Raw genomic sequence first — 16,714 nt, forward strand, 5'->3', positions numbered from 1 at the left:
TTGTGTGGAGATGGGTTCTTACTGCGTAATTTAATAAAGTTTTAAAAAAAAGAATATGTATCCATCATTTCCTTGTATGCAAAACTACTGTGGTTGTGAAAATCATGGGGGAGAATGAAGTACCTAGCATAAACAAATACAAAATAAAGCCCAAACTGAGTGCGCCCTCAGCAAGTTTGCCGATGACACCAAGCTGTGTGGTTCCGTTGATACGCTGGAGGGAAGGAATGCCATCCAGAGGGACCTTGACATGCTTGTGAGGTGGGCTGATGCCAACCTGATGAAGTTTAACCATGCCAAGTGCAAGGTCCTACACCTGGGTCGGAGCAACCCCAGGCACAGCTACAGGTTGGGCAGAGAAGAGATTCAGAGCAGCCCTGTTGGAGAAGGACTTGGGGGTGTTGGTCAATGAGAAAATGAACATGAGCAGGCTTCAGTGTGTGCTCGTAGCCCAGAAAGCCAACCGTATCCTGGGCTGCATCAAAAGGAGCGTGACCAGCAGGTCAAAGGAGGTGATCCTGCCCCTTTACTCTGCTCTTGTGAGACTTCACCTGGAGTATTGTGTGCAGTTCTGGTGTCCTCAACATAAAAAGGGCATGGAACTGTTGGAACAAGTCCAGAGGAGGGCCATGAGGATGATCAGGGGACTGGAGCACCTCCCCTATGAAGACAGGCTGAGGGAGTTGGGGCTGTTCAGCCTGAAGTAAAAAAGGCTGCTTGGAGACCTCATAGCAGCCTTCCAGTATCTGAAGGGGGCCTATAGGGATGATCGGGAGGGACTCTTCATTAGGGACTGTAGTGATAGGACAAGGGGTAACGGGTTAAAACTTAAACAGGGGAAGTTTAGATTGGATATAAGGAGGAAATTCTTTCCTGTTAGGGTGGTGAGGCACTGGAATAGGTTGCCCAGGGAGGTTGTGAATGCTCCATCCCTGGCAGTGTTCAAGACCAGGTTGGACGAGGCCTTGTGTGACATGGTTTAGTGTGAGGTGTCCCTGCCCATGGCAGGGGGTTTGGAACTAGATGATCTTAAGGTCCTTTCCAACCCTAACTATTCTATGATTCTATGATTCTATATTGCATAAAACTACTGTTGTATGTACTTAAATACATAACTGATTAGAACAATTTTGCCATTCATCAGACTAATGTTTTGTGAATGGCATAAGAAAGTTTGCCATGCATTTGTTATATTAGGTGTGATGAATGGGTGGAGGTTTAATGTGAAATCTGTGTTTCTAACTGCACACAGCAATTAAACTGCTCCTTTTAGAGGTTCTTTGAAGTTTGCTTGGGCATTTGTGTTTCTGTGCATCTGCTAAGTGAAAATCTCAGCAAAGGAAGAATGCATCACACTAGCATGACCTGTGTCATACATTAAAACATACAGAAAACAATTAGATTTCGCAGCTGAGGTAATGTATGGGAGGTGATGAATAGGTTTTTCCACACTCTTGAGTCCTGTGATTACCATTCTCTGCCGTCCACATTAGGGCTCTGATTTTAACAACCAAATTTATAAACATGCATATGTGTGCACACACAGCATTTATTCCCTTCACATTGTGCTGCAAACAGCCTGACTGCTTAGCAAGGAAGGAGCCTGCGCTGTCCTGTTCTCTGCAATGCAAGCATCTGTCTCCACTGATATTTCTGGGAGGAGAGGGCATCCTGCAGTGCTCGCTCTTCCCTCTGCCCCTCCAGGTTATGGAGGAACACTTACCATGAGCGGACCGCACCTCTGTGGACCCTCTAGGGTAGCAGAAGCTTTAATGGTAGGCTGGTCAGGGAGTTGGCATTTGGAAGACTGGCTGGAAGATCATGAATCTGACCATGGCTGGGGGTGATGGAAATACCTGCTGTTCTCATGGGTAAGTGCTTCTGGGTTTGTGGTCAGTCACACAAATAGATGAAGCCAAGAGCTGGCTGATCGCATTGAATAGCCAGAGAAGTGGCTTCTGCAGGACACTGCGGATACCCCTAGAAATAGCAGTGCATCATGCTTCTATGTCCATGCTTTCTTAAGTCTAATTGGAATTATTGCTGGCATTGCTTTCTTATGAAATTAGCTTTTTTTCAGCCTTGCTGTGGTAAACTTACAGGTTTAGAGGGTGGCCTCCACCATTTTTAAGTACAACATGGTACATGAAACTACTCTGAAGAGCACGGAAATGAATTTGGAAGCTGTTCAGTAAGCTGTCTTGTTTATGAAATCTAAACGAGTGTCTTGTAAAAGATCAGACTCCTCACTACAGACATGTTTTTGCTTTTACAGTGTCACCCTTAGTCCTTTTTTACCTCTCCATCAAGCTGGTGAGCTGGGTTGGAAAAGTATCGCACTTTTGGTGCCAGAAACGATAAGGCGTTTTCTTTGTCCTCAGTTGGGAATCGCATGCATGGCATCCTGGGGCTGTGATCAAGCTCACTGACACGTGTGCCTGAAACATTTAGAAAGCTGAGTCAGAAAACATTTATATCCTGGTGCTTTCTTCCTGTGTCTATCCCTGTGCTGCTGCTGCTTCTGAAATAGGCAAGCAAGCTACGGACAGAGGTTAACTATCAGGGGTAGGTCAGGCAGCGGCTGGGGCTGGAGAACCTTCCTCTGGAGTCACCTCACCCTTTTCCTGTGTGCGCATCTGAAACCCTGTGCCCGGATTCTGGTCTGCGGCTGACGCCTCAGCTGTGCACTGCAGGAATGAATACCTGTGCTGGAAAACCAGGCGTTTTTAAGGAAAAGGGTTTTAAGCAGAACCTTACGTCAAAGAAAGGTTGTTGGCGAGTCCCTCCGGTGCTGTTACTTCAGCAATAAGGGGCTGTCGGTTAGCCTTGAAACACTCTCGTCGGTAGGACGCGTACACTTACAAAGCATGTCAAGAAAAGGGAACGTATTTTCAGACAGCACACCTTTTACTTATTTGCATCCCACTAATCACACGTTCGGGTTATATACGTCAGGTTTGTTTTTACACGAAAGCATTATTCGCTCATGTCCCGGCGGGGAGGCGGCTCTCACCGGCGCTCTCCCCCGGCCGCGGCGGCGGGCGGGCTTGCGACGGAGGGAGGAGGAGGAGGCGCGGAGGCCCCACGCTGATTGGACACCTGTCGCTATTTGAATCGCACCAGCCAACCGGCTGCCGAAATGGCGCGGCCGGAGCTCTGGGATTGGCCCGTGCTGTGTTTAAAGAAGGCCAATGAGGATGCGGAGAAGAGCCGCGGAGGCTATAAAAGGCTGCCGCGCGGAGTGGCGCAGGAGGGCGCGGCTGAGTTTGTGAGGGTGTTGGTGCGGCGGGCAAGATGGCGGATGATGGGCGCCTACCTGCTCCACAGCTGCCGATGGCCGCCTCGGCTGCCGAGCTCGTGAATCGCAGGGGAGTTACCTCACGGCCCTCGGGTTTGCTTCTCAAAGCTCTCGTAAGGGATCGGTCTGTGCCCTAGGGCCTGGCGGGGGCTGGGGTTGACGAGGCTGCGCGGTGCGTGTGCCTGGGCGCGGGCCGGAGCTCATCGTAATACCTGGCTCTACCTGATGTGCAAGGCTTGCGCTTAATATTCATGTTTCTATGTTTTAGCACTCTTTGGCAGCGTTACAAATGCTTCAGTGGTGCAGGAGACTGGTGGGAGTTGGATTATTAGCTTCAGTACATCAAGGGTGGGCTTGAATACTTCAATGCTTAAATAAATACAAGGAATGTACATTGACTGCCGTTATGGTAAACGGCTACCATGAGACAGTGGCTGTGAAAGCATCTGAAGGGTTGGAGGGGGGCAGCTTTTGATGGCGTTATTGATGGGTGCTGCACTCTGCAGCAGGGATTCGCGCAGCCTGGCAGATGACCAGGAACCTGCCAGGAGCAGGGGAGGGTCGAAGGGAGGTTCGAGTTTAAGCAGAAACTGTGTGCAGAGCTGTATTGTCAAAAAAACATAAAGGGGTGCCCCTTTCGGGTCTCTGAATTCATATTCTTGGAGACTTGATGTTGTTCGGTTAATGAAAAAATACTTTTTTGGTAGCTGGGCCCTGGAGCAAAGGGGGTGTTGGCAAAAGCTGATTCGTTTTCTCTGTGTGGCCCAGTGGGAAAACAACTTATAGTTGTGGCCTTTTAGGCAGACAGACACTGCTGTTAATAATGCTGTTATATTCCAGCCTGTTTTCCATTAAGTCTTCTGTTAGTTGTGATGTTAAAAACGGACGCACAGAGATAATAAATAAAGAAAAATTTTGTTATAAAATGTTTTCTGGAGAAATGCAGCCCCTGTGCCCCATGTGATGGTTTGTGTCAATAACATGAACCAGACAGGAGAAACTGGAAGGTGTTCAGCAGCATGTCAGATAGTTTTCTACTTTTGTCCTCAACTGAAGTTTCAAATAGTTTCCAGTAGTGTCACACAAGAAAACTGCTTTACCATGATAGCTGCACTCAGATGTCCTTGTTATCCTAGTGGGGTCAGGCTTCTCATCTGGCTTAAGTGACAATGAAACCTGCTCTAGCTCTCCACAGCACATGTGCAGGTCTTGGGCAGTGATGGTTCTGCTCATGGTTACCTGAGTCTTTTAATCTCTGAGATACACCTTTTTACCCTGAGGGGAAACTTAAGCTATGTTAAATGTGGAGCACCTCGGGTGAACTGCTTAGCAAGCTGATGCCAGAGCAGATAGGGCCTCCTTGCAGGTGTCTGGGAAGGAATAATTTATGAAGGGGGTTTAAAGGCTGCCTGGTCTTGGGCAACCTGTGGAAAAACTTTCTGTGCAGTCCACTTGCATTCAGTTGGATAAAAACTCAAAATCCACAGTTAAGTTATTCGTCTTCTACATAATAAAAAAAAATGCTGTTGGGTAGCAACTAGAAAGCTTCCTTTTAATGTGGTAGAGTTTGCTTTGAAAATGCATACATTTAAAGTAGTTTTCGTGTTGTAATTTTCCAGATGTTGACACTGAAAACTTGAGAGGTTTTTATATAGACTTTAAAACTTTCTACTAAGGGGGGGGGGAGTACGGTAAATGGGAGACTGGGGGGAAAACACCTTGGCAAAATCTGGGAGGAGGTATCATTTGGTCTAATAACATATGCTGCTATTTTGTTATGGTCTTATTTTAAAGAATCACTACAGTGATGTCATAACTTAGTGTAAAACTTGCAACCTTATTGGTAATGAAGTTATTCAGAAAAGCTTGTGACTTGGGTCTTTAATTATGACTTTTTTTTTAAGTTACTTGGGGTGTGGGAATTAATTTGATACTCTGATTAGCAATAATAGAGTTTTCTCTTTCTGTGTAGGCTGCTGAAACTGCAAGCTTGGAAGAGCAGTTGCAAGGATGGGGAGAAGTGATTTTGATGACCGATAAAGTTCTTCGCTGGGAGAGAGCCTGGTTCCCTCTGGCACTAATGAGTGTTGTTTCCTTCTCTTTTCTGTAAGTAGCTTGTGAAGGGAGTCTAGAACACCATTGCACTTTCATGGCTGGCAGCAAGCCTACTAAGTAAATTAGTAAGAGAATTTTAAGGCCTGGATAGGAAGGCTTTTACTCTACACGTATTCAGAGACAGAACCTGAACTTTGTTGGAAAAAAAAACCCAAACCCTTAAATATTGAGACCAGGAAGTAAAACAAATCCCATCCAGCTCAGAGGGAGGGGAGTGCTTTCTGTGAAAGCTGTTTGGCAGCAAAGGTTGCTGTAGTTTTTACCACACTCAGCTGTATGTCCTTCCTCAGTGTGTTCATATCCCTGCTTCTTAGTGAAATCTTGTTTCCTCCTTTGGCTTTTTCCCAAAACCAATAGCAATATCATCATGAAGAACTTATTTCCATAAGGCAAGCACAGGTTTTACATTCTCTGTCCTGTCCTTTGAGAAAGGAGGAAAAGGAAGGACTGCAGGTAACTTTGTCAACAATATGGGAGGATTCCCCATCCATGGATTGGAGATACAGAACTGGCTTGCTGGTGGCACTTGTACATGCTTTTACGTTACATGGCTGACCCCAACCTGCCTTGTACAAATAAGTGTCCGTGCCAGCTGTGCAGTTTGCCAGTTGTGTGTGTCTTTGGAGTAAGGAGAAGAGGGGAGTTACAAAAATAAATGCTGAACCAGGTGAGGCAGGGGATAATCAGTCTTCTAGCTAATCAAAATTTATGGTCTTCAAGGGAGGTGAGGAGGATGGAAATCAAATGAAACTGAAAATTGCATGAACTTCAGGCTATTATGTTACAAATGCTGTGATTATAGCAGGAAAGATCATGTGTTCAGTAATACTTTGAGGAAATAGAACTAATTTAGATTCCGAGTTGGTACTTCATCAAAAATAAACTTGAACATTCAGCACATTTAGCACTCTGCAAAGTGTAGAGAAAGGCTATCCCTACAATGGACTGTGTTGTTTCTTTTATTACTCCAGTGTTCAGCAAGCTCTGTTAAGTGCAAATAAGTAGCATGGGGCACAGCTGAGCATTCAGAAACGCTTGTGAGATGAGCTGGTTCTTGTCCAGTATACATACTGCTGTATTTGAGTGATGCACACTCAATACATGAGAGCACAACACTGTCCTAATTGGAGATTTATGGCTGCCTGTCCAGAACAGGTTTGGTTAGCTCTCACAGGTGAGACAGAGCAAATGACAGCTCGTAGTGGATCTGATTTCTGTGACGTACTTAAGAACCAGCAAGATGAGAGGTTTCATTCTACCTGGTTATTTTATATGTTCACTCACTCATCCCCCAGTCAGTGTTGAGTCCACTAGATGTCAGCTTCTGAGAGAACAATGGTGATGAATTTTTACTTCTATCAAACTTCATACTGTGCTTGTTGTATTGTAGCATTTTTTTACCTAACACTTAAAAAAAAAAAATCCTGCTTTTCATCTATATTTCTCTGTAATAGTGTTGAAATACTTAAACATCTTTTTATTAGCGATGAAGCAAATTTTCTTTTTATGTCGGGCAAGAGGGTAGGTCTGCTGTTTGCAGTCCTGAGCCAGTCTGAAGAGGTGACTAAATACGTCTTGTATTTAGCAGTCTGAGATTTGAGAAGTCATGTTATCTTCTTTCTGCAGGATGATCTACTACTTGGACCCATCAGTTCTTTCAGGCGTCTCCTGTTTCGTTATGTTCCTCTGTTTGGCTGATTATCTTGTTCCTGCTCTTGCACCTAGAATCTTTGGATCTAACAAGTGGTGAGGAAACAGCTGCTTGAGTGTAGATAAATTATGAACTTCATAAAATTGAATGTCTGACTTACAAATGAATACTTTGTAGAGTCCTGGTAGTAAGAAATCTGCAATCTCTATAAAGTGTGAAGTGAGAACACTGGTAAAATGTTGTTCGTTCTTATGTGGTGTAACTAAATTTTGAGTTAGAAGTAAGTTAGAATTTTACTATATCTGCTTTAAGATGGCTAGTGGATAAATGTTCTTGTCTAATAATGAGCTAACATAAAAGCCATAGTGATACAGACTGGTGTGAGGTGTGTATCACACTGGTATCAGTTTTAAATCAATGATCTATTGGTTTGAATGGGCCTGCTCCTGGGGAGTTGATTTGAGCGTCAGTGTACAGAAAAATTATATGGGCAATTGCATTACAATTCTCAATGTAGACATGTATAAAACTAAGTGAAGCAAATGCCGGGATATCCACCAGGTAACTTTTTTACTGATGGAAAAATACCATGGGAGATTTTTTAAATTTCAGGTAGGATCTTGAATTCTTACTTCTGGTGGGTTTTTTTGTGTTTTTTTTTTCTTAACAAAAGGACTACAGAACAGCAGCAAAGATTTCATGAAATCTGCAGCAGTTTGGTTAAATCTCGTCGCCGAATTGTTGGCTGGTGGAAACGTCTCTTCACACTGAAGGAAGAGAAGCCTAAAATGGTATTGAGTGCCAGGAGTTCATCTCTCTTGTCTCAAGGTTTTGTTTTTCTTAAGTGTGGCAAGGGACATGATTTGAAATACCACTTTATTTTGACAAGAACCAGCAGTTCTGGTATGACTTAATGCCAGTCACACAGCTTATTCAAACTGGAGTGGCAAGATACATGACTTTAAACTCGCAGTACTGTGCAGTTAGGTGCATGCCCTTGATATATTAAGATAAAGCTGAACTGTGCTGCTTTGAATAGGTGAATTTTTGGAAACACAGCTTGATTCCAGTGTACACCAATTATCAAAAAAAAGAAACCCAACAGATCTTGGTGATGTGTCAGCTTAGGTACATGAACTCTATTTAGTTTACTGTCCTGAAAACACCTTCAGGTACTGTGTGAGGCTGAGGTTGTGTCAGTGGGGATGGCATAGTCTGACTCTTAAGGGATGTCTGGACAGAAAGAACTGCCATACCTTAAAACTGATGATCTGAAAATAATGAGAACGTACAACTGTAGACTCTGTAATGTCAGTTTTAACAAGCCTGGGCATAGCATCGCATGTGGAAGAGTTGAACTTTGTTGGTTTTATATGTTGAAGTGTTGCTGAATGCTGAAGGGAAAGGGGGAGAATTCCTAACAGGTCTGTGATAACTGTTCCCTTTTCATTTTTTAGTACTTCATGACCATGCTTTTTTCTCTTGCTGTGGTTGCCTGGATTGGACAGCAAGTTCACAATCTCTTCCTGACCTATCTTATTGGTAAGTGTGCAGCATGCAAACCAGAAGTAACTTTTTTGCTGGCTAACTGAAATGGTGTGAGATGGGTAGAAGCAGTTTTTGATTGTGATGATTTTGTGTGGGGGGTCTTTTTATTTATTTTTTTTAGGGTTATGTTTTTCTGCTCAATGGCTTAAGGGAATCACAAGGAATCGCAGGTGACAGAAGCTTGTTAAAGGACTTAAGTAATTCCCTTTTTTTCCCCCTCTCCTCTCTAGTAAGTTTCCTGTTGCTTTTTCCTGGACTAAACCAGCATGGGATCATCACGAAGTATGTTGGAATGGCAAAAAGGGAGATTAACAAACTTCTCAAGCACAAGGAAAAGAAAAATGAATGAAGACATAACTGCTGTTCAGTCTTGTAAAAGATTTCCTGGGGAACAGTTTTGAGAGTTAATGTATAGTTTCAGTAGAAGTTGTATTGCTCACTGGCTTTTGTTGTTTTTGTTTTTTTACTGGCTCCCTGATAAAGTGAAAATGTCACTGTAGCAACTGCTGGGGGTTTGTGTCTCTTGCTGTGCTGACTGGGGTTCTGCAGCCTGTGGTTGATCTTGTGTGAAAGATCCTGTCCGTTGATGTACGGAGCCTGTGCAGTGTCTTCACCAAACTAGGAGGCCCTGTAAATAAACACCCCATTTGACTAACAGCTGAATTGTAATGTGCGGTAGCATTTCTGTAGCTGTGTTCAGTTCACTGATCATTAGTGTGTGGCTACAGGAAGTATGAAAGGCTTAAAGTTCTGAAAGCTAACTTTCCTTGGGAGGTTGTGACTACTGATCCTTGTGGAAGGGGGGACCATTAGCTGAGTAAGAAGGATGATAGCTGAGGGTGTGTACTCAAAATTGGTGCAAGAAGGTGATCCCATTGTCTCACTGAACCTGTTCGGGTTTTTTTTCTGGCTGCATAATCTGACTAATGTGTTGAACAGGGATCTGGAATATAGAAATCTGTAGTTCAGTCATTTAGCTGTAGTGTAAACTTCAACTTGTTGCACTGAGACTGTAGGAAAATGAGTTAAGGTGTGTTACCTTAACAGCTGATTGTTTGAAAACCTGCTGTTGTCATGGAGCCATGTAGCATGTTTGGTTTTATGAATGTTGTTGTCTGTAAACAAAATCAGTTGAATATGCTAGGGTTGTCTCTGTAAATAAGCCTGTCTGAACTGTTTGTGCTTTTCTATGACCTCTCCTTCCTTTTTTAAAAACTGAACTTTTTTCTTTAAACTGCTAAAACCTGTGTTAATATTTTAAAAGTTTACTGTTCTAAAATGAACTCTCCTCAGTGTCCATTGTAACTGTTCAATAGGCAAATACAGATTAAAGAGAAACTTCTTTAAGTTCTTTGTTCTTTTTCTTCGTGAAAAACACATCTTTCGTTCATGAACTGGAGCTGGAAGTGTTGTTCTAGTGCTGCAAGCACTCGCACTCGCTGTGCACACCTTGTGTTCAAAATAGCTCTGTGCCAAGATCAGAGCCGCTGTCGGCTGTGGCGGTACGCTGGCCGCTCCTGCTGCAGAGGGGAGGGCTCTAACGTCACCCGTGGCTGACTGACAGCGGTAAAAGGGGCGGCCGTGGGCGCGTTGGGCCGAACGGGAGAAACGCGCGGCGCAATCCTGCGGCTCCCGCTGGAGCGTCCCGGTTGCTATAGAAACCCGGGCCGCGGCGTCGCTCCGGAAGTGAGATCCGCAGCTCTCGGCCAATGAGGATGACCGCGCCTGGCGCGAGCCGCCACCGGACTGGGACGCCAAGTCTCGCGACAGCTCGCTTCGCGCCGCGCAGCGCCCCGCGCCCATGGCTCTCCCATAATCCCGCGCGGGTGCCCGGCCTCTTCCTTTTCCGCCATCTTGCTGCACCGGTGAGTGGGGGATGGCGCTGGGTCCCGGTCGCTATCCGCCGCCTCCCGGCCCCATCCGAGCACCGCGGCCGCCTCCGACCGCAGCGTCCGGGCCGCGAGGGTGCGCCCGACAGGGCCCGCCCGTTTTGAGCCGCCGGCGCGTTCCCTGTCTCGCGCTAGAGCCCGCCGAGTGGAGGGTGGGGGGCAGTCCCTTCTTGCCTGTGGCTCCGCTCTCCGCGGAGATGCGGGGCGGGAGCAGTGGGGCGGGGGCTGGCGTGGCAGCCAGGCCCGGGCTCGGCTGGGCAGGGCTCGGGGCAACTTGACTGTGGAGTCTGTGGACTTCGGCGGATGAGGACCGTGCTGCCGGGGAGGAGGTAGCGGCGGGCGTGGGGAGCGGGCGGTGTGCTGGGCCCTGGGAGAGGAGGCGGCCCTCGGGGCGGGGGTCTGGCTGCAGTCGGCCCCTGGGCAGCAGTTAACGAGGTCTGCTCGTCTGGAGTCCTTGGCTCAGTGCTAAAAGCTCCGTGTGCTGCAGGACTTGGCCATCTCGGGGATGGCCCTGTGGCCCCTCTGAGGAGCACCGTCATGGCTAGTTGTGGCAGTGCTCAGGCTCTGTGGCACCCCGACACTACCAAGGCGTGTCGTGGTCTGTGGTAGTCTGGGGGCTCTTTATCACGAGAATTAGAGTTGAATCCCGATTTTCCTTCTCAAGAGTGCTGTGTTGTGCATGCATCCTGCAGGGTTATTGCAGATAAGCAAGCTGAACAGTATCTGTTTAATAACAGCTATGAATTAGTTTTAGAACAGGGCTGATACTGCATAACTGGCTTTTAAAGTCCCAAACGATCACCTGTTAAAGGTGTACTACCCATGAAATGTTGTCTGGATGGTGGTTTTAAATGTTTATGTGTGCATGCTGATAAAGCTAAGTTCAAGTAAGTGTGTCAGATTCCCTGACTTGTCATGATAATAGCAGATTCTCTTGAGACATGAGTATGTGATTTAATCTGCTTTTTAGCCTAAGAGAGCTTGGTAAGGTTTAATGTAACTTCCTGTCAGTGTTAGATCTTTTAGGTCTAAAATTAGACTTTCAAGAAAGCTCAGCGTTTCTGTGCTGGAAGGCCAGTGTCCATAACTGCCTCTCCTCTTCCCTGCAGGCACCATGGTGCGCATGAACGTTCTAGCCGATGCTCTCAAAAGCATCAACAATGCAGAGAAACGTGGGAAACGTCAAGTTCTCATTAGGCCGTGCTCCAAAGTAATTGTCCGGTTTTTAACTGTGATGATGAAGCATGGTAAGTGCAGAGTGTGCGGTGCTGGCTCCTGTCATGGCTTCTGCGGGTGCTGTTGTGTTGAGGGGCTTTTTGGCTAAAAGTAAACCAAGATGCTTGAACTAGTTTTGTACAACACAGTTAATGAGTTGTATTAACGTAGCTGAATGTTATGTGTTTGATTTGTCTGTTTCCTCGTCTTCTGTAGGTTACATTGGCGAATTTGAGATAATTGATGACCACAGAGCTGGGAAGATTGTTGTCAATCTCACAGGCAGACTCAACAAGGTAGGATTTGTCTTTCTGACTTCAGTTTTCTAGAAACATGTCTTTATTTATTTTAATTGCTTGTGTGCTCCGGTTCTGAAAGGGAGGTTCTATTTATGGGATCCATGTAAATGAGAGTAATATGGGTGTTATCAGTGGTTATCGGATGCTTGTTAATTTTTCTGGATTTATAATGGTGTGGGTGACTAGTTAAATTTCTTTTAAACGCTGAATATGTCAGATATATTTTCAGGGAAGTCTGCTTGCAAGTGTGCTGTGTTTCTCTCTCTTTAAGGGCTTTCTGGCTACCTAGTGAGTTTCCACTTTCTTTGATGTTTAAGGTGTCTAGAAGACTGTCTTTAAGAGATAGGAACTGAGCTGCTTTCCGGTTGATGTTTGATACCTGTAAGTGCTGAGGATTCAAGCCTTTCTCCTGCCACTAGATGGGCTTTGCTTGTAGTTGAGGGAAAGTTGAATGTTGTGTTAAATGTTTGCTTTTTAAGTTCTGGGGCATCTGAAGTATTTGTGTGTGTTTTGGATTTTTTTTTTTTAATGCTTTCGTCTCAAAATACTGAGCTGTCTAGTTCTGTGCTGACTTGCTGTACATTGTGGTTTCCAGTTAAGCTATTCAAGTGAGAGGTGGCTCTTCAGGGAAGAAATAAACAAGATTAGATATTAGGTAAAAATTCCTTACTATGAGGGTAGTGAGGCACTGGCACAGGTTGCCCAGAGAAGCTGTGGCTGCCCCATCCCTGGCAGTGTTCAAGGCCAGATTGGACTGGCTTGGAGCAACCTGCTCTAGTGGAAGGTGTCCCTGCTCATGACAGGGGGTTGGAACTGGGTGAGCTCTAAGGTCCCTTCTGACCCAAACCCAGCCTGTGGTTCTATGAAAACTACTTGGTCAGGACATGTTGGGGGCTATCTCCCTGATGAAATTGCAGGTGAACATTGCGTGAGTGTAGTATGCAGAGTTCTGATGCCACCTAAGTTCCTAGTTGTGTGTATCTGTAAAATAAAGTATGTCAGATTTGAGTATAGTGTTGCCTGAACTCTTGGGCTAATTTTATAACAGATCTTCTGGAGTGCGGCTGGATAGAATGTTTCTCTCAAAAGCTGCAATAAGGGAGCGGTTGTTTGGTTCAGAAAAATGGCCCTCAGTGCAGGAAGGTGTGCTGCTGTTCTGTTCTTGGGGAGTAACTAAGATAGTTGGAGCCAGCAAGGTAACTGGAGGCAGTAGTAGCAGTTGATTAGAAGTAGAATATCCCTGAGCAGTCGCAGGATTTCTGATGGATGATACAGGATGCTTAATAATCCTCAGTGATTTGTAGTATGCTTTTGTGCTCTCCCAGGTTTAGCCATTATTAGTTTAGCTTCAGCAGTGTAAGCGTAAGTCACTCTTAAGAGGAGGAGGTTGTGAGGAGAGGCAAGGCTGCTAAGGAAGTAACAGTTGAGTAGTTGTGTGAGAGTCTTGAGTTACCTGAGCAGAAGTGCCTGTGTGTATTGCGGGTAATAGAGCAGGCTTCTTAGTACTCTGATCTTTCGCTGCCAAAAATATTTTAATTGCAGTTGTTAAATTCCTTTATCCAGTGAATGGGAATGACAAATGTGCAAATCCAGTTCATAAAGTTCTTCAGTTTGTAATGGAGTTCTGTTTTACAGTGTGGTGTAATCAGTCCCAGATTTGATGTTCAGCTGAAGGATTTGGAAAAGTGGCAGAACAACCTGCTGCCTTCACGTCAGTTTGGGTGAGTATGGAGAAGAGTTAAATCCCAGTGGTATGTAAAAATGTGGGTGTTTTTTCTTGCACTTTAATACTGTATGAATGAGACCTGCCTGACACCTTTCCGCTCTCATCAGTCTGGAGGTAGATACCAGTCTAAAAATCAGTCTTCCATATAAATGCTCTTTTTAACCCATTTTAAAGGGCACTAAAACTAAGCAAGGCCCTGGTTTTGCTTGGCTTTGGTAAATCCTGGTCTCACCAGTTCTATAATTTACTGGGAAAATGGAACTTCTCTTACACAGTCCAGTATCTGAAAAGGGCCTACAAGGGTGCTGGAGAGGGACTCTTTATCAGGAACTGTAGTGATAGGACAAGGGGGAATGGGTTTAAACTTAAACAGGGGAAGTTCAGCTTAGATATAAGGAAAAAGTTCTTTACTGTGAGAGTGATGAGGCACTGGAATGGGTTGCCCAGAGAAGTGGTGAATGCTTCATCCCTGGCAGTGTCCAAGGCCAGGCTGGACAGAGCCTTGAGTGACATGGTTTAGTGTGAGGTGTCCCTGCCCATGGCTGGGGGGTTGGGATTGGATGATCTTAAGGTCCTTTCCAACCCAAACCATTCTGTGATTCTATGATTTTAATTGTATTAATGGCTATATATAGAAGGTCAGAGGAGTGATGTAAGTTACCAGGTCAGTGGAAGTAAGTTTCATACTAGTTTAAATTAAACTTCCTGATTGTGTATAAATTGATTAGATACCAGGTGATGAGAGACTCGAGAGCCTCTGTTAAACAAACCTCCACAACATAGAAAATCTTCCTGTTGTGCAGTGTATTTTTCTTTCCCAAAATTCACTTGAGTCAAATACTGGGAAGGCAGAATAATGTTTATAGTGATGGGACAAGAGGTTCTTGGACCTGGAGCAATATGGGTGAAGTAGGCTGGTAATCCAGATGTCGGCGTTAGCAGTGGCAAAGGCTGCTTCACGTGTCAGTCCGGATCCAGCTACTCATCTATGCTCAGAACATGGAGAGGCAAAGTGTTCTGAGTTGAGGAGCTGTCTGCCACAGTGGCAACTCTGCCTGCTCTGAAGAAAAATGTCTTTGTAAAATAGAATTAGATCTTGTCTAGAAACTCTGGAATTGTTGCTGCTACAAGAGCTGAATACAGTGAGAATGTGCAAGAAGACATCTTGCTGAGACACAAATATTTGGAGAATAGAAGCCTATAGGTGTTTCTTACACGCTGCAGAGTTGTACTTGTGAGAGGAGTTTGTTATTGTCTGATAACCTGACCTTACTTCCATTAGGCCCTTTCTTAGAGAAACAGATGTTGCTGTTGTAATGAAAATTACAGACAGGAATACGACATGACTGTACATACAGAAATGAAGTTAGTGTTGTCAGCTCAACGTGAGTGTAGGACAGAACCATCAACTGAACATTTGTTCTTTCTTCACAGGTACATTGTTCTGACAACCTCAGCTGGCATCATGGACCATGAGGAGGCTAGGCGAAAACACACAGGAGGCAAAATCCTGGGATTCTTTTTCTAAAACTTGTAAAAAAAGAGGATACTAATAAATTGTTCAAATGGACTCTGGTGTTTCCAGTCGGTATTTTAATGACTTCAGACGCTACCTGTGCTAGTGTTTGTAACAGACAGCTCTTCAGTAGTGCTCAAGTTCCAGCTTCAGAGGACGTTTGGGTTCCACACCATCCCCGGTCACAACTTTTATTTCTTTTAACGCTGTAACCTACTTCTAATGGTTATAACTTCTGGGATTGCTGTGCAGAATGACCTCCACCGGGGAGCTCTTGTGCTAAGCTATGTACTCGCTATTATGCCGTGGGGTCGGCTCTCAGGTGCTAGGTGTGTGTGTCTCCAGTTACATACGTGGGACTCTGTAGTTTCACCTGTTGGCGATAATAGAAGATGCCTTGCCAGAAGGTATTTCCTGGTTACGTTTGAAAAGGTTATGAGATGTAGGACTTTAGGATAATTAAGATGGTTGAAGCTTGATTTCAGATCCCAAACTTGTGCCTCATCTTGCAGCTAAGGAGTACCTGAGAAGTGGATTTTTTCTCAGGGTTTCTGCTTTGAAAGTCCTTTGAAGCAGGCATTTCGAATGGGGTAGTTGCCGTGTAGCTGCTTTGTATGTTGAATGAAGATGTCACTGTAGGAGTTTTTAAGTTTCTGGAGTGGGACAATAAGGATGCGTGAGGTTGCACATGCTGAGTATTTAGTATTGAATGAGTTGTTGCTCTTTCAGGAAGCTGATGCATAAGAGTGTAATGTACTCAATACAGAAAAATCAATGCCTTTTAAAGCAGTACAAGAGCAGGTGACAGAGGCTGAGGAGCTGCATGCAGATGGTGTGGAATGGGGAGCAAGCTTCTGGGCGATTGTATTGTCCTTTAACAGCAGCTGGAAATACCTTGCCTTGCTTTGCTTTGTTTGGAGTCTGTTGGGAAGGAGCCAATTGAAATGTAGCAAGCCTGTTTCAGCATGCTGTGAAACAGCTTTTGAATTGGCGGTTCTCATGATCCAAAGAGTTGGAAACAATTTTCCTTCTTGGCAGTATGCCCTGGCTGTTGATACCTATAGTTGCTCAAGTCAGAGGGGCTGTGCTGGGAAGGTGACACAGAGAGCCTTACTGTCTTCAGGCAGTAAGTATTCATAACTATGTAACCTGTTGCAGGGCAGTCTGTTAGGGAGAAAAGGGGAAGGTGTTGACTCTTTGTGGACAAGCAGCACAGTCTCACCTGCGGTGGCTCTTCCCTGAGGAGCAAGGAGCCAGCAGCAGAGCTGTGCAAGTGCTCACGCTTTGTGTTGTGGGGTGCATGGCAGCATCCTCTAACAGGGACTTGCACCATGACTGAGAAGATGAGGGGAATAATGGAGATACTTTACCTGTTTTGACTTGGTCACCTGCTGTTTAAGGTCACAGTATGTGGATTGCGTATGGCAGCAGAACATTCAAATGTGATCAGTACAGTT

At 45.0% G+C, this 16,714-nt stretch overlaps 2 protein-coding genes across 2 annotated transcripts; both read left to right on the top strand.

Annotated features, from left to right (window-relative positions):
* Window positions 1-3,316: 3,316 nt before the first annotated feature.
* On the top strand, window positions 3,317-9,049 carry ARL6IP1 (ADP ribosylation factor like GTPase 6 interacting protein 1). The gene is made up of 6 exons (XM_057418982.1): window positions 3,317-3,411; window positions 5,271-5,404; window positions 7,040-7,159; window positions 7,738-7,855; window positions 8,522-8,606; window positions 8,843-9,049. Exons 1-6 carry the CDS (start codon window positions 3,334-3,336, stop codon window positions 8,959-8,961), a joined length of 654 nt encoding a protein of 217 aa, XP_057274965.1. The 5' UTR covers window positions 3,317-3,333; the 3' UTR covers window positions 8,962-9,049.
* A 1,329-nt stretch (window positions 9,050-10,378) lies between these two features.
* RPS15A (ribosomal protein S15a) lies at window positions 10,379-15,311 on the top strand. The gene is made up of 5 exons (XM_057418990.1): window positions 10,379-10,477; window positions 11,611-11,748; window positions 11,933-12,012; window positions 13,651-13,736; window positions 15,176-15,311. Exons 2-5 carry the CDS (start codon window positions 11,616-11,618, stop codon window positions 15,267-15,269), a joined length of 393 nt encoding a protein of 130 aa, XP_057274973.1. The 5' UTR covers window positions 10,379-10,477; window positions 11,611-11,615; the 3' UTR covers window positions 15,270-15,311.
* Window positions 15,312-16,714: the final 1,403 nt, after the last annotated feature.

Source organism: Pezoporus wallicus, unplaced genomic scaffold (assembly GCF_028554395.1).
Source record: "Pezoporus wallicus isolate ANWC-B61680 ecotype Strahan unplaced genomic scaffold, APGP_CSIRO_Pwel_v1 contig_13942, whole genome shotgun sequence".
NCBI classification, from domain to species: domain Eukaryota; kingdom Metazoa; phylum Chordata; class Aves; order Psittaciformes; family Psittacidae; genus Pezoporus; species Pezoporus wallicus.

Bases quoted from the DNA above. Each gene is read 5' to 3' on its own strand.
- RPS15A (XM_057418990.1), top strand. From the start codon at position 11,616: ATGGTGCGCATGAACGTTCTAGCCGATGCTCTCAAAAGCATCAACAAT. The intron at 11,749-11,932 runs GTAAGTGCAGAG...CGTCTTCTGTAG, and splicing joins AACTGTGATGATGAAGCATG to GTTACATTGGCGAATTTGAG. The intron at 12,013-13,650 runs GTAGGATTTGTC...TCTGTTTTACAG, and splicing joins TCACAGGCAGACTCAACAAG to TGTGGTGTAATCAGTCCCAG.
- ARL6IP1 (XM_057418982.1), top strand. From the start codon at position 3,334: ATGGCCGCCTCGGCTGCCGAGCTCGTGAATCGCAGGGGAGTTACCTCA. The intron at 5,405-7,039 runs GTAAGTAGCTTG...TTCTTTCTGCAG, and splicing joins GTTGTTTCCTTCTCTTTTCT to GATGATCTACTACTTGGACC. The intron at 7,856-8,521 runs GTATTGAGTGCC...TTCATTTTTTAG, and splicing joins AGGAAGAGAAGCCTAAAATG to TACTTCATGACCATGCTTTT.